Source organism: Meles meles, chromosome 3 (assembly GCF_922984935.1).
Source record: "Meles meles chromosome 3, mMelMel3.1 paternal haplotype, whole genome shotgun sequence".
Taxonomy (NCBI): Eukaryota; Metazoa; Chordata; class Mammalia; order Carnivora; family Mustelidae; genus Meles; species Meles meles.
Window position 1 is genome coordinate 122101248 of NC_060068.1, and position 27194 is coordinate 122128441.

The 27194-nt window shown below is 37.3% G+C and overlaps 1 protein-coding gene and 1 non-coding gene across 3 annotated transcripts in view; one reads left to right on the forward strand and one right to left on the reverse strand.

Moving 5' to 3' along the window:
- The window catches only part of UBTD2 (ubiquitin domain containing 2), a 62271-nt gene that overhangs the window by 27043 nt on the left and 8034 nt on the right, over positions 1 to 27194 (forward strand). For both annotated transcript variants that reach the window (XR_006817803.1, XM_046000857.1), the window contains exon 2: positions 17215 to 17451. Coding sequence is in view for 1 of the 2 variants with exons in the window: in XM_046000857.1 (XP_045856813.1) it covers positions 17215 to 17451 (237 nt within the window). In the remaining variant the exon portion in view is untranslated. The remainder of the gene's footprint in view (positions 1 to 17214; positions 17452 to 27194) is intronic.
- LOC123939507 lies at positions 11252 to 11355 on the reverse strand. Its single transcript, XR_006817887.1, has one exon. It is a non-coding gene; the product is annotated as a U6 spliceosomal RNA (small nuclear RNA).

Consider the following 27194-nt stretch of genomic DNA (forward strand, 5'->3'; position numbering starts at 1 on the left):
AAATTTCCCTGTGCACTTAAGAAGACCATGTATTTTACTATTTTACTATTGTTGGGTAGAATGTTCTATACATCTGTCTATAAGGTTTAGTTCGTTTATAGTATTGTTCAGGTCTTCTGTTTCTTTACTGATGTTCCGTCCAGATATCCTATCCATATTAAAAATGGAGTATTCTGCTTTCTAACTATTGTAAAACTTTCTCCCTTTACTTCTGTCTGTATTTCCTTCATATATTCTGGGACTCTGTTGTTAAGTGCATATATGTTTATAATTGTTATATCTTCCTGGTGGATTGACCTATTTATTATAAAATGTCCTTCTTTGTCTTTAGTAAAAAAGTTTGTGTTAAAGCCACTCCAGCTGTCTTTTGGTGACTGTTTGCATGATATATCTTTTTCGATTTTTTTGCTTTCAACTTAAGTGTGTTTTTCAATCTAAAGTGTCTGTTAGGACAGCATATGTTTATATGATGGTTTTTTTGTCCATTCTGTAATTTTCAACATCTTTTTCTAAGATTGAAAAAAAAAATTAAGTAATCTGTGTACCCAATATGGGGTGAACCTACAACCCCAAGATCAAGAGTTGCATCCTCTATTGACTGAGCCAGCCAGGCACCCCTGTAAATTTCAGCATTTAATTAGAATGCCTAATATTTATATTTCATGTTATTACTAGTAAGATAGGACTTACACCTGCCATTTTGCTATTTTTTTTTTGCTACATGTCTTATTTCTTTTTTCTTCTGCTCTCTATTAATGCTTTATTTTGTGTTAAGTAGATATTTGCTAGTGTATCAATTTAATTCCCTTGTCATTTCTTTCACTATATATTTTTGAATCATTTTCACTATATATATTTTGAATCATTCTAGTGGTTGCTCTGGAGATTATAATTAACATCTTAATTTAAACAATCTAGTTCTAATTGAAACCAATCTAATTTCAGTAGCATATAAAAACTTTTATGTAACCCCTTCTCTTCCCTCTTTGTGCTGTTATTGATATATAAGTTACATCTCTATACACTTCATATATTGTATGTTCATCAGCACAGATTTATAATTATTGCTTTATACAGTTGTCTTTTAAATCAGGTAGGAGGGGTGCCTGGGTGACTCAGTTGGTTAAGTATCCAACTCTTGATCTTAGCTGAAGTCTTGATCTCAAGTTCGAGAGTTCAAGCCCTCTTTTGGGCTTCATGCTGGCTGTGGGCCCTAATTAAAAGAAAAAAATCAAATAGGAGAAATAATTTCAAGTCAAAAATATATATTTCTTCATGTATATTCAAATTACTGTCAAGTATCCCTTTATTTCAGCCTGAAGGACTTCCTGGTATTTTTTGCAGAGCTAGTCTGCTAGCCACAGAGCCTCTCAGTTTTTGTTTATCTAGGAATGTTTTACTTTCTCCATAATTTTCAAAATATACCATTTGCAGGGTATAGAATTCTTAGTTGATGCACTCTTCATTATTTTGAATTTGCCATCTCACTCCCTTCAGTCCTTCATGGCTGCTGCTAAGAAATCAGCTGTTGAACTTTTTTGAGAATGTCTTGTATGTAATGAGTTCCTTCCTGTTCTTTCAAGATCTCTTTATATTTGGTTGTTGTCAGTTTAATTATGATATGTCTAGATAGGGATTTCTGAGTTGATCTACTTGCTATGTAGATTGATGTTTTTGATCAGATATAAGAATTGTGCCACTTTTTTCCCCAATACTCTTTCTAACTTTTTCTCTACCTTCTAGAACTCATGTATATGTATATTGGTAATCTTAATTGGTTGCCATTGTCAAGATCTCTTGAAGCTTTTTTCATTTTCCTTCATTTTTTTTAATGTTTCTCAGACTAGATCATCTCAATGGACCTATCTTCATGTTCACTGATTCTTCCTCCTTCCTGCTCAGATCTGCTATTGAGTCTCTCTAGTGAATTTTTCATTTGTTATTGCACTTTTCAACTCCATGATTTTAAAAATAATTTCTATCTCTTAGTGGGTAGAGGAAGCAAAATGGGTAAACGGAAGTGGGAGATGCAGGCTTCCAGTTATGGAATGAATAAGTCACAAGAATAAAAGGCGCAGCATAGGGAATATATTCAGTTAATATTGTGGAATATAGTCAGTGATATTGTAATAGCATTGTGTGATGACAGATGGTAGCTACACTTGTGGTGAGCATAGCATACCAAAGAGAGATATTGAATCACTATTGTACACCTGAAACTAGTGTAACATTGTGTCTCAACTGTACTTATATTTAAAAAATAATACTTTCTATCTCTTTATTAAGAGTTCTCAGGGGTGCCTAACTGGCTCAGTCAGAGCATATGACTCTTGATCTTGGGGTCATGAGTTTGAGCCTCATGTTAAGTATGAAGCCTGCTTTAAAAAAAAACAAAGACTTAGTTCTCATTCTTTTAGTTCTTTGCACATGGTTTCCTTTAGTTTGTTGAACATGTTTAAGTTAACTGACTTAAACTTTAGTTTGTTGAACATATTTAAGTTAACTGACTTAAACTCTAGTGAGTCCGAAGTCTGGACTTTCTCAGTGAGTTTCTGTTATCTGCTTTTCTTCCTCCTTGTGTGTGGGCCATACTTTCTTTGCATGACTCAACTTTTTGGTTAAAACCTGAACATTTACAACCCTTCAAATCAGAGTCTCATCCTTCAGGGTTTGTTATTGTTGTTGCTTTCTGCTTTTTTTTTTTTTTTTTTTAACTGACTTTACTGAACTAATTCTGTAAAGTTTGTATTTATTAGGTGTGGCCCCTGAAGTCTCTGCTAGTTAGCTTAATGGTGAGCTAATCATTGGATATATTTCCTTAAAAGTGCAGAACCAGTAACTCTCTCATTCTTTGCTACATGGCTCTGTGTTCATATTGGGACTCATCTTTAAAATTCATCTAGTTTACTGCTGTGCCTTAGCTCTTACTTCCTGCTGGTACAGAGTCTTAGTGTCAGAAGTGAGACCATAGCACATTCTTGGTCTTTCCTTGGCCCTAGATATGCACAGTGCTATGCCTGTGCAGCCTTTTAGATTCCTAGAAGTATGTTAGAGTTTTTCCGGACATCTCATTCCCCAGCTTTGAACAGTTTTTCTTGCTTGACCCAAATGTTTCACTACCTCTTGCAGGTGCAGTGTTAAACAATTTCTCCTTATTGTTTTTGACAAATGCCCCCAGGAAAAGGCTGTTTATTCTGGGAGAACTGTAAGTTAGGTAAAATAAAGACGGGCTCTATGAGTAGTATTTCCTAGAGAACTTCCACATAGGCCAAAAAATGACAGGTTTTTCATTTTGTTTTATTTTTGTTTTTTGCAAATGGGGCTCTTAAAGAGCTCCAACCCTGTTCTTTTTTTTTTTTTTTTTTTAATTTATTTACTTATTTGACACAGAGAGAGAGAGAGATCACAAACAGGCAGAGAGGCAGGCAGAGAGAGAGAGGGGGAAGCAGGCTCCCTTCTGAGCAGAGAGCCCGATGCGGGGCTCGATCCCAGGACCTGAGATCATGACCTGAGCTGAAGGCAGAGGCTTAACCCACTGAGCCACCCAGGTGCCCCTCCAACCCTGTTCTGACTCTGACCCCTCTTGTGCCTGTGGTGCTGGTGGCTTTTACTATGATTGCTGTTTGTTGGTTTTCAAGGTTACCTTGGAGCTGGGAAAAGGGGGATTGGTCAAGGGCATGTTAAAATACCACAAAACTCATGGTTTTTGCCAGAATAGCACGTTTTCTTTCCTTTTTTTTTTTTTTTAAAGATTTTATTTATTTGACAGAGAGAGAGATCACAAGTAGGCAGAACCAGGCAGAGAGAGAGGGGGAAGCAGGCTCCCAGCCGAGCAGAGAGCCCGATGTGGGGCTCGATCCCAGGACCCTGAGATCATGACCGGAGCCGAAGGCAGAGGCTTAACCCACTGAGCCACCCTGGTGCCCCAAAATAGCACTTTTTCTTAAATAAGAAAGAGTACATGCTCCCTGCGTTGTAAGAGGTCTTTGGTTAATTGCGAGAGTTCTGAAGATTATTTTGACAATATTCTCATTGTATTTGTAGAGATTTTCAGAAATCCTTACTCTACCTTTCTTGGTGATAGCACTCAATTATTTTGTAAGGAAAGTTGAATAATAATTTAAAATATCTTTTATATTTATCCATGTAGTTAACCATTTTTGGTGATCCCCATTCCTTTGTGTAGATTCAGATTTCCATCTGTTACCATTTTCTTTCTGCCTAAAGGACTGTATAATATTTCCTGTGATGCAGGTATGCAGATGACAAATTCTTTCAGTCTTTATATGCCTGATGAGGTCTTTATTTCATCTTGCATCTGTGTTTATGAGGCATACTTGTTTCTAGTTTTTTTTTGTATTTGTCTTATTTTGTTACCGGCGCTGTTGTGGCCCCATAAATTGAATTGGGGAGTATTCCTTTCTCTTCTGTTTTCTGAAAGGAAGAGTAATTACATCATTTCTTCTTTAGATTGATAGAAGTCAATAATCCCATCGGGTCTGGAGTTTTCTTTTTTGGGAACTTGTAAAGACAAACTCAATGTCTTCTACAGAGGTAGTTAAGTTAATTAACCCTTTTCTCCTCAGTGAATATTACCTTATTATCCCTTGAAAATCTGCTGGATCTTTAGTGATGTTCCCATGGTCATTCCTGATGTTGGTAATCTTTTTTTTTTTTTTTTTAATTTTAAGATTTTTGAGAGACAGCTTAGAGCACAAGTCGGAGGAGGGGCAGAGGGACAGAGGAAAGCAGACTCCCCCCTGAGCATGAAGCCCAATGTAGGGATTCCATCCCAGGACCCTGAAATCATGCTTGAGCCACCCAGGTGCCTGATGTTGGGCATTTTTGTCTTTTTTTTTTCTTGGTCAGTCTGGCTAGAAATTTATCAGTTTATTGACTTTTTTTTTTTTTTTAAGGCTTTTGCCGTTATAATTTTTCTCTTTTTTCTGTTTTCAATTTCTTTGGTTGCTGCTTTTTATTACTTTCTTTATTAAACTTTGAATTTAATTTGTTCTTTAGCATTTTAAAGTAGAAGCTTACATGGTTGATTTGAGACTTTCTAATAGAAGCATTTTAATGCTATATATAAATTTTTGTCTAAGCAGTGCTTTTTGGAAGCATCTTAAAATTTTGATATATTTTCATTATCATTCCATTCAAAGTTTTTTTGTTTTGGTTTGGTTTTTGTTTGTTTGTTTGTTTGTTTTTTTAAGATTGGATTTATTTACTTGACAGAGAGAGAAACAGCAAGAGAGAGAACACAAGCAGGGGGAGTGGGAGAGGGAGAAGCTGGCATCATACTGAGCAGGGAGCCAGATGTGGGGCTCCATCTGAGGATCCTGGGATCCTGACCCAGGCTGAAGGCAGACACCTAACAACTGAGCCACCCAGGCGCCCCACTCAAAAGTTTTTGTTTTATTTTGTTTTGTTTTTTGAGATTTTATTGATTTATTTGACAGAGAATATAAGCAGGGGGAGCTGTAGGCAGAGGAAGAAGCAGACTCCCTGCTGAGTAAGGAGCCCAATGCAGAACTCGATCCGAGGACCCTGGGATCATGACCTTACCTGAAGGCAGACACTTAACTGACTGAGCCACCCATGTGCCCCTCAAAGTATTTTCTGACTTCTCTTTTACCCGTGACTTACTTGGATGTTTTGTATTATTTAATCTCTAATTATTTTTAGGATTTTTCCAGATAACTTTATGTAATCAGTTTCTAATTTAATTCCATTTATGATTTTAAAGCATATTTTATGTCATTTCTGTTCTCTTAGGTTTTTTTCTTTAAGATTTTATTTATTTATTTGACAGAGAGAGATCACAAGTAGGCAGAGAGAGGGAGAAGCAGGCTCCCCGCTGAGCAGAGAGCCTGATACAGGGCTCTATCCCAGGACCTTGAGATCATGACCTGAGCCTAAGGCAGAGGCTTAACCCACTGAGCCATCCAGGCGCCCCCTTCTCTTAGATTTTGTAGTGCCTATCTTGGTGTGAATGGTATATGTGCCCTTGATATGAATATATATATTTTCCTTGTTGGATGGAATGTCCTAGCAATGTCATTAATGTCAAGTTGATTAATGATGTTTTTGCTGTCTTCTGTATTATTGATTTTTTGTCATCTTATTCTATTAGTTACTGATTGAAAAATGTTGAAATAGCCAAGTATAATTGTGGGATGGTCTTATTTCACCTTTAGTTCAGTTTTTGCTTCATATACTTTGAAGTCCTATTGTGTGTTTTTTTTTTAAGATTTTATTTATTTATTTGACAGAGATCACAAGTAGGCAGAGAGGCAGGCAGAGAGAGAGGAGGGGAAGCAGGCTCCCCACTGAGTAGAGAGCCTGATGCGGGGCTCAATCTCAGGTCCCGAGATCATGACCCGAGCCGAAGGCAGAGGCTCAACCCACTGAGCCACCCAAGTACCCCTGTTGTATTCAAATCTTTTTTTTTTTTTTAAGATTTTATTTATTTATTTGACAGAGAGAAATCACAATTAGGCAGAGAGGCAGGCAGAGAGAGAGAGAGGGAAGCAGGCTCCCTGCTGAGCAGAGAGCCCGATGCGGGACTCGATCCCAGACCCTGAGATCATGACCTGAGCTGAAGGCAGCGGCTTAACCCACTGAGCCACCCAGGCGCCCTGTATTCAAATCTTAATTGCTTTTCAGTGTTTGGGTTTTCTTCCAAAAAAAAAAATTATTGTGAAGATATTCAAAGATGAAAAAAAGTAGTAAAATAAACACTTGTGTACCCTTGTAGTAGTTAACATTTTGCTATATTTTCATTTTTTTCTCTTTTAAAGATTTTATTTATTTATTTATTTATTTATTTATTTTAGAAAGAGTGTGTGTGTGTGTGCATGAGCAGGAGAGGGACAGTGGTAAAGGTAGATATTCTCAGGCAGCCTCTGCACCGAGTGCGGAGCACCCCCACTCAGGGCTCAGTTTCACAGCCTTGAGGTTTTTCCTTTATCCTTTGTATTTCCTATAAGTAAGAAGTTTAAATTTGAAGCTTAATTAGATTCAATTAAACATTTTGGGTAAGAATATTACATCTTGGTTTTTTATACTTCATACTGCAGTGCATCAAGAGGTTAAGTCTGGCTATTTGGTTCAAGTAGTGAGTGTCAGATATCTACAGTGTAATTTTTCCTCTGCGATCCTCTGACGGCTTGTTTGTTCTGTTACCCAGGATGTTTTAAAATATCTATTGCTGATCCTTACCCTAATCAATTTAGGGTTGTAAAGAATGATTCTTTTAAACATGTCATTCTTCCTTTATTACTGGCATTCTTCAGTAAGAAAGAGCCTTTCTTCTTTCATCTCCCCCTTTTAGTAGTAGTAGAATTTTACTTATTCAGTATATTAAAGTCAATTCTAGTCATTATTTTTTATGCTCCAAAATTGATGCAGGTGTTGTCTCCTTCAGACTGTCTCCTTTGTGCCTTTGAGGTGATCTCATTTGTCATTTGAGCACTTTTCTTGTTCTCTCAGCCAGCTACATGTCCCAGGCTTGCTTTTAATTTTTCCAGCCCTAATCACAGCACTAGCCATTTCTCCAAATGCCCTAGGACCTTTTAGTTGGGTGTGGTATTTAGAACTAAAATCTGGGAGTGAGGTATGTTTATTACTACTGGGTTATCATTATTTCTAAGCCCTTTTAGTCAACAGAGCTATAAAATACTTTTTAAATTATGAGTTTATATTGATATGTACAATTCAAAATTAACCTAATTTTTTTCTTTTTATTTTATATGTTTTTATTTTTATTAAAAATTTCAGTTCCTAGGGCTGTTGGTTAAGCATCTGCTTTCAGCTCAGGTCATGATCTCAGGGTCCTGGGATGGAGCCCACATCAGGCTCACTGCTTAAAGGGGACCCTACTTCTCCTTTCCTTCTGTCCACCCACCCCCAACCCCTCTGCCACTTGTGCTCTCTCTCTCAAATAAATAAAATCTTCTTAAATTTCAGTTCCTGAGGTGCCTGGGTGGCTCAGTCGGTCAAGCATCTGCCTTCAGCTCAGGTCATGATCCCAGTGTCCTGGGATCGAGCCCCGCATCGGGCTCTCTGTTCTGCAGGGAGCCTGCTTGTCCCTCTCCCTCTGCCTGCTACTCTGCCTCCTTGTGCTCTCTCTTTCTATCAAATAAATATTTTAAAAATTCAGTTCCTATTGATATTAATATAGTTCTTTACTTTATCCTACAGTAAATATCCAGTGTTGCAGAATTATAGTAATTAGTATTATACATGAATTCTTAGCACTTAAACCTGCTGAGTGAAGTTAAAGATGTCTTTCATAGTTGATTTTTTGTTCCTTAAAATTTATCCCACTAAAGATGAATAATCAGAGTATCATGTTCAAAACTGACTTGAAATAATTATTTTCTTTATATGGTTATGTTAACATTTGATATATACTTACATTCATTTATTTCTGTGTTTAGTGTTAGAGTTTGGTTTTTTGGTTTGATTTTGTTCTGAATATGTAAAACATTTATAATTTTCCAAAAGTCAAATCTATATAAAAAGCTATACTCAGATGTCTTGCTCCCATCTATCCCTTCTATCCCACAGCCCTTGTAGATAACTGTTTTCATTAATTTCTGGTTTATCCTTGTAGTGTGTGTGCATTTGTTTTTGTTTTTTACAAAACCAAATATATAGAGAGAGGTAGTTGTTTCTCCTATTTCCTTAATCAAAATGTATCACTATATATGTACTGTTCTGTCTCATTTACTTGACTTGATTATTCTGGAAATTTCTTCCAATTTGCGTTTCCACAGTTCTCCTTTATTCTTTACAGTTGCATTATATTTCATCATATAGTTGTACTGTATATATCCATTGGATTGCTTTTAATACAGATAAGCCTGCAGGAAATAAATTTTCATATTTACATGGAGTATATTTATATTTTTTTAAGATTTTATTTATTTATTTATTTATTTGAGAGAGAGAGAGAGAGAGCGCACGAGTTGGGGGTTGGGGCAGAGGGAGATGGAGAAGCAGACTCCTGGTTGAGCAGGGAGCCCAACTTGGAACTCTATCCGAGGACCCTTGGATCATGACCTGAGCCAAAGGCAGATGCTTAAACAACTGAGCTACCCAGGCACCCCTATATGGCGTATATCTTGAAAGTAGAATCCTAAAGCTGGGATTGCTGACTCAATGAATGGATGAATAAGTGATTATATTAGGTGTTGTCAAATTCCCCCTTCACTGGGAATCCTTTGGACAATAATCCTGTGGGATCTTAGACTCCTACCTCAAATGCAGGAAATATCTTATTTCTCCACAACTTACCAGTGTCACATTCGTGAGTTGTTGCCTAAGAGCAAAAAAGAGAATTCCAGCATAGTTTTCACTTGTTTTTCTCTTATGGGGGAGATGGAAATTTTTCATATATGTCATTTACCTCTTCCGTTTTGAACTGGGTGTTCACATCTGTTGCCCATTTTTCTGTTACAGAGTTTTTGTTTTTTGTCTTCTCCATTTTTAGTTTTGTATACCAGGGAGATTAGCCCGTTATGATCTAAGTTACAGGTACTTTCTCCAAGCTTTTCATTTGTATTTTGACTCCTCCTGCCCCGACATGAAAATTAAGTCTTTTCTTATTGCTTCTGGAAAAGCATTTACTATTCCTTTATTACAGAGAAATTTATATTTTCTTGTATTGCATACATTGTTTCAGTTTTTACATTTAGACCTTTGATTCATTCATGTAGAATTTATTATGATGTACTGTTTAAAGTATTGACCCAAATTTATCTTTTTCCCAGAGACTATCCAGTTCCAACATTGTTACTTAAAATGCCCATTTTTTTCAAAAGTCTAAGATAAAAATCTCTCATATACTAAATATTCATGTATAAGTGGATTTTTTCTGAACTTCATTATATTCTAAATGTTCATATGCCTTATACACTTTTAACTGTAGTGGTTTTATGTTTTAATATTTGTAGTATTTAATATGTATTTAATATTTGTAGGGACAGCTCCCTTGTTGTGCTTCTTTTTCAGGATTCTCCTAACTGTTCTTGCCCATTTGTTTTTACATATTAGAATCAACTCATCCTTCTTCAGAAAGTTTTTTTTTTAATTAAAAAATTTTTTTAAGATTTTATATATTTATTTGACAGAGACAGACAGTGAAAGCAGGAACACAAGCAGGGGGAGTGGGAGAGGGAAAGCAGACTTCCCACCCAGCAGAGAGTCCAACATGGGGCTCAGTCCCAGGACCCTGGGATCATGACCCGAGCCAAAGGCAGTGCTTAATGACTGAGCCACCCAGGCACCCCTAGTTTTTTAAATTTTTTAAAATTTATTTATTTATTTGAGACAGAGTGAGAGGGAACACAGCAGGAGGAATGGGAAAGGGAGAAGCAGGCTTTCCATTGAGCAGGGAGCCCCATGTGGGGCTGAATCCCAGGAACCTGGGATCATGACCCGAGCCGAAGACAGACGCTGACTGAGCCACCCAGGTGCACCCCCAGAAAGTTTTTTTTTTTAAATTATTTTCATTGGAAACATGCTAAATGTAGATATTCATTTGGAAAGAATTGGCAACTTAGACATGTTAATGTCCAAGTACAAAAGATGTCTTCATCTTGTTCAAGTCTAGTCTACTTTTGGGACTTGTAGGAGTTTAAAAAATATATCCTGATAATAGATGTTACATTCCAGGTATTATATCTTTTTTGTCACTGTTATACATGGTACCTTTTTTCCATTTATCTTCTAGCTGGGCATTTTATATATGTAAGGCTTCCATTTTATATCCCATTACCATATTGATTTTTTTAAATTATTGAATTTTAGCACTTTCTTGTATTTTCTAGTCATACTATCATATCATCTGCAATTAGAGATGGTTTTACTTCTTCCCTTCTGGTTCTCACACTTCTGATTATTCTGTCTGATTGTGCTGGCTAACATATTCAAAACAAGGTTAAATAGTTGTGGGGATGGTGGACATCCTTACCTTTTGTGTGCTTCCCATTCCTTGAACAACCTGTAAATTAACAGAGAAGTAAAGGTCCCTGCAATGCAAGAAATGCAATTCTATATAAAACCATTACCCAAATCAGTAGAATGAAACATCTGAAAATTTCATATACTGCTTAGAAGGTACAGTGGGCTCCTGTTAAGTGACCATATTCTTAGTTCCAATTTTGTGTAATTTCAGGCTTCAAAATGAAGTTGTTTTTTTTTTTGTATGTAGTTGTTGGATTTAACTATATGCTTTTGTAACTTTTTAAATATGGACTGCTTCACAAATTTGCATGCCATCCTTGCACAGGGGCCATGCTAATCCCTATATCATTCCAGTTTTAGTATATGTGCTGCCAAAACAAGCAAGCTTCTGTAACATTTTTAATGAGATTCGCCCATCCTTGGACATACAGTGTTGTAGGGTGGCTTTCCTCTTGCCTGTTTGTATGATCAGGCCATTGGTAATTAGATTTATACTCTGAAAAACAGGGCCAGGAAATCATTATGTTTATTTTTTTTCCCCCTCAATAAAGCTAACTCAGACAACATTAGAAATTATATATATGTCTTTAAAATTCTATTTTAACTGCTTAATTTTTACAAACTATAGGATGGGAGCATGTTCAGTGTTTTGTTTCTATTTTTTTAATAAAATAGTAGCATAAAAAACTGTATTTAACCTAGATAAGTATACATACATATCTTTAATGCCTAATCTGTTACAGGTGCTGAGTACTTCTAGGCTGAAGCTGACAGACCAGAAATCTGCATTATCTCCTCCCTTGTTAATAGGATTCCTCTTTGTGTACCTGGGTGGCTCAGTCAGTTAAACATCTGCCTTTGATTCAGGTCATGATCGCAGGGTCCTGGGATTGAGCCCTGCATTGGGCTCCCTGCTTAGCAGGTAGCCTGCTTCTCCCTCTTCCTCTGCAGCTCCCCTTGCTTGTGCTGTCTCTCTCTGTGTCAAATAAATAAAATCTTAAGTCCAACTCCTTGGATTAAAAAAAAAAAAGGATTCCTCTTTAGTGAGCATGGTATCTCTGAAGAAATGAATTAGGTGGTAGATTAGATAGGTTGGGATCTGATGCTGCTCAATTAGCTTTTGCTTTGTCCCATCAGAGACATTTTCGTTAGTCCTAACAAAGCCTGTGAAAGATGAGTGCTACTGGAAAAATAACACATGCTTTATTTTGAATGAAGCTTGTAATTGATTTGATGTATAAAAGAAAACACATTTCTCAGCCTCAGTAAGACATGGAGTGCTATAATGGAAAAAGAGCTCTGGACTTTTAATCTAGTCATCTGGGCTATAGTCCTGGCTCTTTCTGATCTTGAGCAAGTCATTTATCCACGTTAGGCCTTCATTACCTTCCTGTTAAATAGTAAGGTTGGCTGGTGCCATCTAAGATCTCTTCCACATCTAAATTCTCAGATTTTAGAGAAGTTCTGGGTATGGTTTTGACTTTTGGCATGTTGATGCTCTTAGTTTAAGCATTTTAATCCCTATATCCCTAGTTTTATTTTGGCAGTATGTTACTTTAGGTAAAAGGAATATGTGTAGTACGTATGTGTTTGTATAGTGCATTCTAAATTTACATGAGAATAAAATACAAATATAGTTTTAGGCCAGCACCATCTGTTGTGGAAGAGTTCTATGGGATCTATTCATAACTCTTGGGAGTGACAAAAATTTCCCTTTCGTTTTCATGATCTTCATACTCTAATCAATCTAAATATAGGAACATTATCCCAATCCTATTCCTTGCTGCTTTCAAATTTTCAGAATTCTGTGCAACAACATTTTGTCCTTTGATGGTGAGCTCTTTGAATATTCAGTCTATTCCCTTAGGCTGTTGTCTTAGCGAAATGGAATGCTCTGGTTTTCAATCTGTTACAGCTTTTATTATGTGAGTCATATCTCGATATTTACCTTACTTGTACATTATGGGTTCTCCTTTATTCGTGTGAAGAGTCCCAATCTTAAATTAGGGAACCAAAAGGCAGGAAACCAAAAGAGAGGAACCAAAAGCAGGAAAACAACTATAAACATACTTCATTTTAGAGATCAGTGGGGTTTTTTTGTTTGTTTTGTTTGTTTTTAAGATTTTATTTTATTTATTTGACAGAGAGAGAGGGACAGAGCACAAGCCAGGGGGAGAGGCAGGGGGAGAAGCAGATTACTGGCTGAGCAGAGAGCCCAACACAGGGCTCAACACATGAACTCTGTGATTGTGACCTGAGCTGAAGGCCGAGGCTCAATCATCTGAGCCACTCAGGCGCCCCATGTTTTTTATCAAAATGTCAAAGTGAATTCTTAGCAAATTCATTCCCTTGTGGAGTAAAAGATAACATCTAAGATTATGTTGCATATTTGAATCTGAAAAGCAAACTTTTCTTGGGTTTTCTGCATGTTAAAACTATTTATTTGTCAGAAAGGGATTAAGTGCTGACCATTTTTTTTTTTTAAGATTTTATTTATTTATTTGACAGACAGAGATCACAGGTAGGCAGAGAGGCAGCCAGAGAGAGAGGAAGGGAAGCAGGCTCCCTGCTGAGCAGAGAGCCTGATTCAGGGCCGGATCCCAGGACCCTGGGATCATGACCTGAGCCGAAGGCAGAGGCTTTAACCCACTGAGCCACCCAGGCGCCCCTAAGTGCTGACCATTTTTAAGGACAGATAAGATGAGTAGATTAATGTGATTAAGTTTCCTGAGATGGTGAGTTTTTTGTAAAAGTTTTAGGAAAATAACTGGATTAATGGGGAAAGAAGGGTATTTTTTGAAATAATAAAATTAGGTTTCATTCATTCATCTTTTGCTATATGTTAAGCCATGGAATAATAAAAACTTAGTGTGGTTGGTTGCCTGCAATTTAAAGATTTAAAACTGAAATTTGGGGAATAAGAACTATTTCCTGTCTTTAAATCCACTGTTAGAGCATAATGCTATGCTTAGTCCCAGACATATGAACGGTACTGAGCATCTTTCTTGGTTTCAGCAGTCAGATGATATATGAAACAGATAAATCTGAAAGTTTCAGAGCATAAGATGTAATCTAATGAGTATACATAGTTTACGTCTTTTTCTTTATAACTGAGAATGGTTGACTTGGTGCAAAAAAAGAAAAACAAAAAACATAGCTTCTTAGCTGCTAGACTGATTTCTACGTCCAGGTATTTTCAGAAATTTAGGTTTATGATATCAGCTAAAATCAAAGCACAACATTTGGTGACCAATTCCTAGAAAATATACTCATATGCATAGGATGTGCATGACAATCATAGAACAGTTCTTTTTAAAATTAAGGAAGGTACTTGTATTTTAAATTCTCAGAATGAGAATTCTCAGAATGAGCCACGTGGGCACCCCCTAAAATGAGGCTTTTAACTTCATATTTTGTAATGAAAATCCTGTACTGCTCAGCAGTTTCACTAAAATATGTTGTAAACACTTCACTATTTTAGTGTGGATGTTCAGTAGCCTTTCTCTATTCTGTGTGTTTGTGATAAAGAGAAAAGTAGAGACTGAGACACAAAAGGAAGCTTGCTTGATGTCACAAACATTTATTTTGTTTTATTTACTACTGCATAAAGTAGTGACTTTGGAACTTTTCAGCATATAGATTTGGGATGGATTTGGAATGATTATCCTTAAGTGTAATGTATCATCTGTCCTTTTTATGGGACTTTGTTCTTGTGCCTTTGTAGGTGGGAGAGGTAAAATAAAGCTACCTCATATTCATAAGGAAGGGGCTTTTACTTTTTCCAAAGTATTTTTCTATCTTTATTTTTTTAAAGATTTTATCTTTAAGAGTAGGAGCAAGGGGAGGGGCAGGGGAGAGGAAGAAGTGGACTCCTCACTGAGTACAGAGCCCCACCATTGTAGACAACAACAATGACTACAACTACAACAACAACAACTCAGGGCTTGATCCCAGGACCCTGAGATCTTGCTTGACCTTAGCCAACGTCAGACACTCAATCCACTAAGCTAACCAGATGCCCCTATTTTCTACCTTTGTTATGAGATTGTTTTTCTGTCAGGTCCCTCTGAGGGCCTCTTTCGGTTTAAGTACTGAGATTATAGGTTTAAGTACTGAGATTATAGAGGTTTTGTTGTTTTTGCCTTTGCTTTGTGATTCTCTCACAATTAGAGAATTACAACAGGTTATCTCTCAGGTACATTTAATATATTTGAGGTTAGACAGTTCTCTGGAACTACTCAGGAAAACCTGAAACTTTATTCAAATAGGTATCTTATTTGAATATTGAATAGATAACTTTGTGTAATAGATACTCATTTGAATGTTAAATAGATACCTATTCAAATCGGTATTTACCTATTGTGCACTGTATTCTACTCCCTGTTCAGTAAACTAATATTGAGTGTCATCCCTAGACTATTAAGGTTAATATAGCAGAAAATAAATTTGCCTTTCATTTTGCCTTGTTGGTAGAACCAGTAGGGGGTGGATTGTGATTATCTGACATATTCTGAATACCTTTTAGAGAATAATGTGCTGTGTACATTTATTTATTATTTAGAAAATACAAGGAAAGTCATTAGTATAGATTGTGTTTCTCACATTTGAATTAAACTTGATACACACATCTGTAGTGTTCCCCTTAGTGGATGTCCAGTGCATATTTGTTAATTAAGGACACTTGGGTCCTCTTTCTAGCTCTGCTATTAAATAGACAGTTTTTCTGCTTTGCTATCCGTATCCTTTTAGAATTCAGCCGATTGCCATTTCACTAGGATAAGATACAGGGCCAAAAGTACAGGGACTCAAAACACTGGATGTTTGAAGGGGGGAAATAGCTGGTAGTGGCATGGGATGCCCCTCGGAAGGTAGAGGATGAGACCTGCTATGTGCTGCTTTGCGATAAAATGGCCAGATTAGGTGGAAAGAACATGGCTTAATCCAACTGTCACTCCAGATACACTTTGCAGCATTAGTTTGTTCTGCCATTGGCAGCATAGCATTCTGTAGGGGATAGAGATTGCCCAGGAACTGGAGTAATTGTATTTATTTCTATTATGAATAGCCCAAATTTCATTTGGCTCTGGGCCAGTAAGGGAGTGGTTAATTTCATGGCTTCTTTAGAACCATTTTGAGAGTAATTTCTTTTAAATTAGTATTCTTTCTGCAGTTAAATATAGAACATTGAATTTTGACACACACCCTCTCCTTCCCACCATTCTGTCATTTATTTCCCACCTACTCTTACCCAAGACTCCCATCAAGCTTCACTTTTCTTTTTACTGATTTTTTCCATCTATCAAACTATTTCTTGTTTCTGGCACCGTATAAGATTAAGAATGGCTCTCTACGTTGGTGTGGAATAAGTGATGATAGGCCAGGTAAGTATCTGGGTAAAAGAAGCTGCATCAGCCTTGTTCTAGCCCTACCACTATGTAACATTCTCTAAGGAGCTCTGCTGCCTTTTATAGCAAATGAAGAGTGAACTCCTGCCCCCTTTTTTTCTTCTCCTCTAGGTTTGAAACTACAGTAGGATGTTGTAGTTCTTCTGGTTTTATGGTTAGAACTTCTCCCATAGACCAGTATGAAGGATCACCTGTTCAGTCCTACTTTCTCCGAAGAGTGAAGCACTGAGTTCTGACCTTCTGTCTCACCCTTTTCAAAATTAGCTCCTATATAGGTTTCAGAAAGAGGCATTTACAGTTCCTTGACTGAAGTCCAGAGTGGGTGCTCCTATGATCAGGTTTCCTCATGGAGCTGCTGGTTTGACTATTCCTTTGGACACTGCAGAGCAGTCTTTCCCCTACTAAGGATTTCTCAGTTCCTACTTTCTGGTTTTGTATGTCCAGAGTCCTGAGATTCAAGCTAATGTTACTTGATTTTTCGTAGTATCTTACCTTCTTTTATGGCATCCTTTGTCTTTTTAAAATCCTGCCATTATTGTCTGATGAAATACTTACTGCTATTTTTCTAAGTAATTATTAAAATCATCCTTTGGAGAAGGCATAGGGAGTTAAAAAGAGTTACTAACTTGTCTCTGAACATTTTAGATAGAGCCATCTAATGTCTCCATTTGCTCTTGTAGTTCCAAAATAGAGAAAATTTCAGAATGCAAGAATTAATTATTAGGCAGACTTCTAGCTATAATTTTGAGGAATGAATCAAAGAGGAATGACCAGATCCCTTTTAATACATCATTTGTAAATTTTGGTTTTGATGTCAATTTTTTATTTTTCTTCTCAGTCGCCTTAGGTCGTAACCAGCCTTTGAAAAAGGAGAAACCCAAATGGAAAAGCGATTATCCCATGACAGATGGACAACTGCGCAGCAAGAGGGACGAATTTTGGGACACCGCACCAGCTTTTGAAGGCCGTAAAGAGATTTGGGATGCCTTGAAGGCTGCTGCACATGCTTTTGAAAGCAATGATCATGAACTGGCACAAGCAATCATTGATGGTGCAAACATAACATTACCACATGGTAGGTTTGGTGGTTTTCAAGGACAAAGGGGAACATACTCAGCTCCTTTCCAATAACAAGAAACCAAATGCAAAGAGTTCATTTTTCTTGCTGTGCATTTTTTTTTTAAGGGACATTCCTCTTCGCTTCTTTCTATGTCTTTTAGCTGGAGAAAGATTTACTTTGTGTGTGGTTTTTTATTTTTTAATTTTTTAAGTAAGCGCTACGCCCAACATGGAGCTTGAACCCACAACCCCAAGATCAAGAGTTGCATGCTCCACCAATTGAGCCAGCCAGGTGCCCCACTATTTTTTATGCTTTTTAAGTATTTTTAATCTCAAGAAAGAGAACACTTGATAATCTGTATTTTCCAACTTCCATACTCAGAAACTTCCTAGTTCTTCATCAAGGGCCCTCCATCCCCTGTCCCAATCTCCTAGAGCTTCTACTGCACTCATTTCCTGTGGGCACTAGAGAAATCTCACATTTAGATTTCAGAAGCCATAGAGACTCAGTGGATTTTCCTTTAGTCATTGTACTTTCTCATCAAGCCTATTTTTAGCATAATGAGCAAACTTAAACTTAGAAGTAACATGTTCTGAAGGACAGTTTTCTATGATTGTGGCCCTGAGCATTATTAAGAACCTCTCTCTATTTTGCTAGGAATGTGACTCTAAGGAACACGATTAGTTTTGAGTGTTTCCAGGGACACATGTCTGCTGGACCCATGTATATCCTCTTGCTTGGTCTCCTTGATTAGAAACACTTCAAAATTTTTTGTGGTGTACTGAGATTTAAGTGTTAATTTTATATTACATTCTTTGCTCTTTTGATAATTATAAATTTTTCTCTTTAGTTTTTCGAATTAATATTTTTCCAAGTTGTCTCTTTAGCCCCTTGTGTAATCACCTGCATTCCTTTGCATTGTTTTCTGTTCCTTTATACCTTCATTTTTTCTTTTTCAATATCTCTCTTTGTCTGTATTTTCAGAACACTGTTTTTCCCTGTTTAATTATCTGCTTTATGTCCTTTGACTCCTTTTCTCCCTCCTTCCCTCTCTCTCTTCTTTCTTTCTTTCTTTTTTGGTTTTATTTATTTAGCTAACTCCACATCTGATGTGGGGCTCGAACTCACAACCCAGAGATCAAGAGTCGCCTGTTTGTTCCAACTGAGCCAGCCAGGCTCCCTGACTCCTTTTCAAATAAGATATTTAACTTAGTATCCTTCCCAGTTTTCCAAATCTCTGTTAATCTTCTGAATTAACTGCGCTTCCAAGAAACTTTTAAAAATACATATTCCATAGCTTTTCTGTTCTTTATTATGAAAGCCTCTTAGTATAGGCTTGGGTTAATAATATTTATTGAGTACCCACTGTTTATAGATGACTTTTTCTGCACAGGTGTGAAAATGCTGCCTCCTACATTTGAAAAAATGTATAGTTAAATGCCATTTTAGTATGACTCTTTAGTGCTGATTTTCATGGATAGTCTCTGAATTCTTTACCTCGTGTAATTGGGGGTGCACCTCATCTTGTTCCATTACCTCTTTTAGTTCTATGTTTTGTCTTCAAATATTACCTTTATATAAATAAAGAGCCTTCCTTTACAGATATTTTTATCATCCTTCTCTGTTTAATGCTTATATCGCATATTTTTAAAGCAGTATTTATTGTTTGTATAAGTTTGCAAGCTGAGAGTAGGGGTGGGGAGTGGGAAAGAATTAATTTATTTGTGATTGTCTTAATTTAGAAACCTGAGATCCAGAACCTTAGAATTTCTTTGACTTCCTTACTTTATACTTATAGTTACCTATAGGAATGTCTGACTGTGTTCTATAAATTATGGCTTTGGGGCACCTGGGTGGCTCAGTCATTAAGCGTCTGCCTTCGGCTCAGGTCATGATCCCAGGGTCCTGGGATTGGGCCTCACATTGGGCTCCCTGCCCAGCGGGAAGCCTGCTTCTCCCTCTCCCACTCCTCCTGCTTGTGTTCCCTCTCTCACTTGCTCTCTCTCTCTGTCAAATAAATAAATAAATAAATCTTTTAGGAAAAAATATGGCCTTGTTTACAAGTTCATGGAGGCAAAGTAACTTTTATGTAAGGCAGGAGTATATGTATATTTTATTGGATATGGGCAAATACTTAAATCCCTTGTTTTTGCTTACCTATGTGAACTGCCAAGAAAAGTAATGTTGTTGGCAGCCTCACCAACCAATAGATTAGAGAGAATTATTCTTGGAAATTTGATAGGGTGAGTTTCTACTTCCTACGTTTAAGGAGTATTTTCTGCTTTAGCATGAAGAAATCAAATTGATGTCTCCTGTTCAAAGCTCTATAATAACTTTCTGGGTATTACTGTCATTGCTACCTTTGATTGAATTACCTTGTTCGTATTTGAACCTTAATAGCATTTTTTGGATGGACTTTAGAATTGTGTTCACTCATGTACTCTAACTCACCATGAGTTTATAACTTAGCTATTTAGCTACATGCTTTTATCTAGACGTAATCAGTGGTGTTACTGAAATGTCTTCTACCTTTTTGGTGTAATTATATATTTGAAATTTTACTTTGGACACACTTTACTGTGTTAAACCCTAAACATCCTATAATTCATATTTTAAATTTAAAATATTGCATAGACTTTAGCTCAGGCTTTAGTATCAGACCTAGCCTTCCTTTCTGCCTCTAATGTATTACTCATGGCTATGCAACTTTGGGCAAATCACTTCTTTTCTGTAAGCTTCAATGCTGCCATCTATAAAATATGGATTATAACTACCTACATTATAGGGTGGTTGTATTGATTAAATGTGATATTAACACATATAAATTTCTCACCATAGGCCACAAAGTGATAAATAGTAGTGCAAATGAACTGCTTTTCTTGAACTCTGGCATTAACGAGTAAATTCCTTGTACCAAATTCTTTAATACAATTTGATCATTTTTAATGGATATATTATCTACTGATACCATCTTTCTCTGGCTTTGGGGGGACTCTGCCCATGGGCATATGCCTAATTGAATTTTGAGATTGTATTGATTTCATAGCAATATTAGTAACAGATTTATTAATTGGAGACCAAAGCATTGATGACATAGTTTAGCAGCATCATTCCTATTTAGGCCCATCTCTGTTCTTTCATCCACATCTGTGTTACCCATAAAAGTATTGAACTGATCTTAGATTGACAATCTGAAGAGATCCTAGGGCATACATTCCTTTCTAAGCTTCCTTCAGTCAGGTCTCACCTTGTTTTCATCTCATCCTCTGTTTTCTCTTCCCATGATCTTATTATCCCAACCCATTCATATTATCTTCCCAATATAAATATTATAAAAAATTTCTTAAAGTTTGATAACTATATGGAAATGTCTTTGTAAGTGTTATTTGTATAGGTCTTGCCTGTTATTTTAGATTGTATGTGCAAAGTAAGCAAGGACCGTACCGTTTTTGGTTTAAATTGTATTTATTATCAGTGTTATGTGCACAAAAATTATGTATTTGTCAGTGGCCTTTTTCTGTATAATCATAATTACCTTATTTCCTGAGTTATTTTTAAGAGAAACAACCAAAACACCTCCCATCACCCAATGCCCGTGCCCCATATTTCCTCCTTTGTTTCTTTTTCGTATAGTGATTCCATGAATAATTCTGTACTTGTCTCAACTCCAGCCTGCAGGTCATGTCATGTTCATTATATTTCTGTCTTGTCCAAGCACCAGATAATTCTGTGCTTTTTAATTATCTTTCTTTATTAATATCAGCAATGTCTTCAGTTCATTATTCTCAAATGGCAATAGAGTTAGAAAGAAGATGGTATCATAACTATCAAGGAATTTTAAATGAACGAATATATCTGGAAATTATGACTCAGATTGAGGATATATGTGGACAAGTGTATTGTGGAAAAATCTCCCTGGATGATTCCGGTATCCAGTACCTCTTTTCCACAGTCTCCCCATCCCATAAGCAGTTTATTTTTCATGATTAACACATTTTTTCTCATGGTCCTAAATTTCTTAAAAAGAGTGTCTCCTTTTTCTAATTGACTGCAATTTTGTCATTACTTAAAAATCCTAAAAACATTCCTAATACAGTACTTCGCGAATGAAACTAGATCACAGGTTAAGTGGTTTACCCAAATTAGCATAAACAGAGGCTTTGTATGTATGTATGTATGTATGTATGTGTATTTTTAAAGCTTTTATTTGTTTGAGATAGAAAGAACATGAGAGGGGAGAGGGTCAGGAGAAGCAGACTCCCCACTGAGCAGGTGACCCAATGCGGGACTGGATCCAGGGACTCCAGGATCATGACCTGAGCTGAAGGAGTTGCTTAACCAACTGAGCCACCCAGGCACCCTTTTCTTTTCTTTTTTTTTTAAAGGTGGGGGTCACCTGGCTGGCTCAGTAGGTAGAGCATGACTCTTGATCTCAGGGCTGTGAATTCAAGTCCCAATTTGGGTATAGAGATTACTTAAAATCTTAAGGAAAAAAAAAAGGAAAGGCAGTTATTATTTTCATTTTTCAGAGCTTGGCCCATAGTCACTATTCAGTAATTTTCAGTGAAAGCTTGTTCAGAAACAATACCTGTTTCATAAAGATGAGAGGATTTAGTGCTTTTTGGAATTATTATATAGAAGATTAAAAAGGATTTTTAAAATTGGCTATTCCCTCTTTCCCTACTTTCTAATTTTCTAGAAAGGTGGTGGTTTATTTCTTCAGCATCTACAATTACTGTGTTTTCCATCTCCCTCCCAATTCAAATGTAAAAGCTCCCCTCAACCTTTCTTGTCTAGGAGTAGCTCCTCACCATTATTCAAACACTTTTCCCTCTCTTACAGACTTAACTCCAACTTTACTCTTATTATTTCTTGTGGCTAAACATTACCAGGTGTTCAGTTAGGCTTTTGAAGGTCCATTTCTTTTGTCCTTTTTCATGTTTAGGGATATAGGAAGTAGGAAAGGGTAGTTCTTTAAAAACTTTTTTTAATCACCTTCAAAACATAGAAAGAAAAAGAGTTGCCCAGAATTTTGTTTTCCTTTTTCCTGGTCTTACCTCAAAATATATCAAATGTGAATAAATTGAACTTCGTGTAATATGATTATGTCTTTAAAAATCAAGGCACTTAGGGGAGCCTGGGTGGCACAGTTGGTTAAGCATCTGACTCTTGACTTCAGCTCAAGTTTTGGTTGTGGGATTGAGCCCCATATCAGGCTTCATGCTCAGTGCAGAGTCTGCTAGGGGTTCCCTCTCCCTCTGCCCCTTGCCCTTCTTTTGCACACACACTCTCTCTTTCCCCAGTCTCTAAAATAAACTTAAAAAAATCTTATTAAAGTTTTTTTAAAAAGGCACTCATAAATAATATAAATAGAGCAATTCTGTGTTAGGGAACCAACATGATGAAAAGAACACCTAGACTGAGAACCAGGAATAATAAGATACTCATAATTCATGTTTTGAAGTGGTGTTATATAATCCTCATGCCTGTAATAATCACCTACAATAGTCCCTATTTTAAAGGGATGAGAAGGAGGAGTGCCTGGGTAGCACAGTCAGTTAAGTGTGTGACTCTTGGTTTCAGCTCAGGTCATGATCTCAGGGTCCTGGGTTGACCCCCAAGTTGGGCTCCATGCTCTGTGTAGAGTCTGCTTGAGACTCTCTCTCTCTCTAAAATAAATTCAAAATATTTTTAATAAATAAGTAAATAAATAAGATGAGAAAACTGAAATACAGAATGGTTACATCCTTTTTCCAAGTGTTAAGTCATGGAATTGGAATTAGGATTTGAATTCAAGTACTGGATTTAACAGTAACAAAGCAATTGAAAGACAAAGTTATTTCATCTCTGTTTTTTATAGGAATACACAAGTAATCTTCATGGTTAATTCCATTTTTAGTCCTTCCCACACTGTACAGAATCTTCTAAAACTATACTTGGGGCACCTGACCTGTCAGTGGAGCTGGTGACTCTTCTTCTTCCTTTTTTTTTTTTTTTTTTTAATTTTATTTATTTGAGAGACAGAGCAAGCAAGGGGTGGGGCAAAGGGAGAGGACCAAGCAGACCACATGCTGAGTGCAGAGCTCCATGCGAACTTGATCCCAGGACCTGGAGATCATGACTTGGGCTGAAGGCAGACACTCGACCAACGAGCCACCCAGGCACCCCGAACCTGCGACTCTTGATCTTGTGGTTGTGGATTCAAGCCCCATGTTAGGTGTAGAGATTACTTGAAAATAAAATCTTAAGAAACAAAAACAAACAAAAACCCCTACGTACTTCTTAATACTAAAGAGAAACAAGTAGATTTTCTAAGACATGGATAGGCAAGAAATGCATATATGTAGACTTCGTTTCTGTATCCCTTAAATGTGATAGAGGCCCATTAAGAAGCAGGCCGTGAATTCTGGTTCCTTTAAAGGTCCCTGTAAGAATTTGTCATTTAATAAACCTAATTGATAAATTTGTCATGAACATAAGGCTTAGGAATGAAAGCATGAAGATATTATACATATATGGGAGATAGAGGATTTTATCCAGACTGTTGTGTTAGAAATGAAATGGCGTTTATATAGGATCTGGTAATAGTATATTAATATGTGAATTAATAGTTTCCATTCTCTGTCAAAGAAACAAAAATTATTTGGAGTTGTAAAATGTAAATTTATCCACTCTTCTGTTGCTGTCACTACCCCCCCCAACTTTTTTTTTTTTCAAGTTAGAGTGACAAAGGCCCTGAAATATCTGAGGTGGGAGATTGTCCTTGTGTCATTAGGCATCTCTGAAGATCATTGTCCCCTTAGAAATGTGACAAAATGTTACACAAGCTTTTTTTTTTTTTTTTTTTTTTTTTAAAGATTGATTTATTTGAGAGAGAGTCCTCACTCCAGTGAGTTGGGGGTTGGGGCAGAGGGGGAGAGAATCTTAAGCAGACTTGGGGTAGATCTCAGGACCCATGACATTATGACCCACAAGATCATGACATGAGCCAAAACCAAGAGTTGGAGACTTAACCAACTGCATCACCCAGGCACCACTTTATAAGCTCTTTTTTTGGGGGGGGGGGATTCAGTTTATTTATTTATTTGAGAGAGAGAGGGAGCGCAAATACGAGCAGGGGCAGGGGCAGAGGGAGAAGCAGACTCTCCACTAAGCAGGGAGCCCAGTCGAGCCCACTGGGCTTGATCCTAGGACCCTGAGATCAAGACCTGAGCCAAAATCAGACACTTAACCAACTGAGCCACCCAGTCACCCCCCTACACAACTGTTTAACCGTCATAGTGGCTTGAGCAATATAAACTAAGCCACCTTTCACCCGTGCTTGCTATAAGACCTGGTAGACTTGGTGCTTCTGAATGTCACAGTCTTAATAGCTACCTTGGTAGGATGAGAGCTCAAACTGCTCTTAATGCCTGACTGTCAGATATAAGCTTAATATAATTCCCAAAAAAATGTTTGCATGAGAGAGACTGTCATTAGTTAGTCCTGAAAGACTGCTCATATCCTAATGAAAGGTAATTGTGATGGCCCTTTTGACATCACTGTGATTCAGGTTTATAGAGAATCCCATCAGGCCTAAAGCAGTGAACTCAGATTTTGTAAGTTTGATCCTTTGTATATTGCTATTGGTGAGCTCTCTCCCATAAGTCTGGTTCTGAGGTTTAAAACTTAGGGGGCCCCTGGGTGGCTTGGTTGAGGGTCTGCCTTTGACTCAGGTCGTGATCCCAGGGTCCTGAGATTGAGCCCCTCATTGGGCTCCTTGCTGGGCGGGAGAGCGTGCTTCTCCCTCTGCCTCTGCCTGCTGCTCCCCCTACTTGTGCTCTCTTTCTCTCTGTCAAATGAATAAATAAAATCTTTTTTTTTTAAAAACTTACGTGAGAGGGGAACTAACATTATTGTTTTCAGTGGGTTTGTAATATGTATTAGGCAATTTTGCGTATGTTTTATTATTTAATCCTCGCAACAACTTTATGAGGTTGATACTATAGTCCTTGAGGAAACAGACTGAACATGTCCAAAAGTAGGGTCTAAATTAAAATTTGAGTGTGATCCACTCCAAAGCTGCTACTCCTTGCATGAGATTCAGTGCTTCTCTAATCTTCTGTCCCTCCATCAGGCTTGGCAGTGGGCTTCCCAAATCATAAGACTAATCTACTGTTTTGTTCTTGTATAGTCTTTCTGTTATATCACTGCTTTTGTCCAACTCAATTATGTACTTAGACTTTCCTTGCCATAGGAAGTCACATTTGTTGAAAAAGTCAGAGTTTGTGCCTTGTGGGCCAGTTAGAAAAGAGATGTCAAAAAAAAGGGGGGGGGAGTCAGCAATAAAGACAGTATTTCCACAAGCTTTGGAAGAGACACCCAATGTAACAAAAGCCTTACAGTTCCAGGACATCACCCACTTAATTAATTTTGGAAGGGCAGTTTTCTATATCAGATTGCCAGTGTATTTTAAATATTAAACTTTTTTTTTTAAAGATTTTATTTTTTTTTTTTTGACAGACAGAGATCACAAGTAGGCAGAGAGGCAGGCAGAGTGGGCGGGGGGGAGAAGCAGGCTCCCCGCCGAGTGGGGAGCCCGATGTGGGGCTCGATCCCAAGACGCTGGAATCATGACCTGAGGCGAAGGCAGAGGCTTTAACCCACTGAGCCACCCAGGCGCCCCTAAATATTAAATTTTTCAACTCTGTTGAGGTATACTGAAATATGCCAATAGCACATATTTTTAAAGTGTACAGTTTGATCAGCTTTGGCATGTGTATACCTGTGAAACCATCATCACAAGATAACATTTCATTTCTCCAAAAGTTTCCTAATGTAAAAGTTGATTTTTAACTTTTACAAATTTTTCCATGTAGCTATGCAAGTCTCAAGTGGCAAAAATGTTAAAGACTGACTGCAGTCTTAGAGGAGTGAGAATAGAGGGATAAAAACATCTTTTTTTAACCTGAAAGATTGTTTGAGAAAGAGTTCCTGGCACTTAGTAAAGCTGTTCTTATTTTTTGGCGTATAAGGTAGTTTTATCTTTATAATTCTCTTGTGAAATATTTTGATGCCTAATTAAAAATAGCCATAGAAAACCAAGTTGACTAAGGAAGAGAGAATATCTGAGGCAGTCATCTAGATAGAAGGCAAATAAAAACTTCAGCAAATTATGTATGGAATTAGAACAGAAGGTGGAGTCTTGGCAGATTTCTTACTATCATGAGGAGATGTCAGGGCTTCCTGACCTGGGGAGGTGATGCCCTGGCAAGTGTTTGTCTTGGTAGCCATCTGTTTCTGCTAGGACTGTGGTAGGTTTGTGAGGAGAAGGGGAAAAAGACAAGAATGTCTTTCCACAGAGGCCGCTTGGTGACAAGTGTGAACAAGCCTGACTAGAGTTTCTTTAGAGCTAGTACAGAACTACTAAATGAACTATACCCTCTGTGCCCAGGGGGCGGTCAATAAAAACCTTCTAGGGGCTCCTGGGTGGCTCAGTAGTTTAAGCATCAGGCTCTTGATTTCAGCTCAGGTCATGATATGGGGGTCGTGAAATGGAGCCTGTGTCTACTCTGTGCTGAGGATGGAGTCTGCTTGAGATTCTCTCTGTCTGCCCCATACCCACCTTGCCCCTCTGCACATATGTTTGCATGCGGTCTCTCTAAAATAATTTTTTTAAAGAAAAAAATCTAGAAAAATGCCTACATTATCAACTTTTTCTTTTTCTTCTTTTTTTTTTTTTTAAAGAGAGCACATGAGGGCAGGGGGTGGGGATGCAG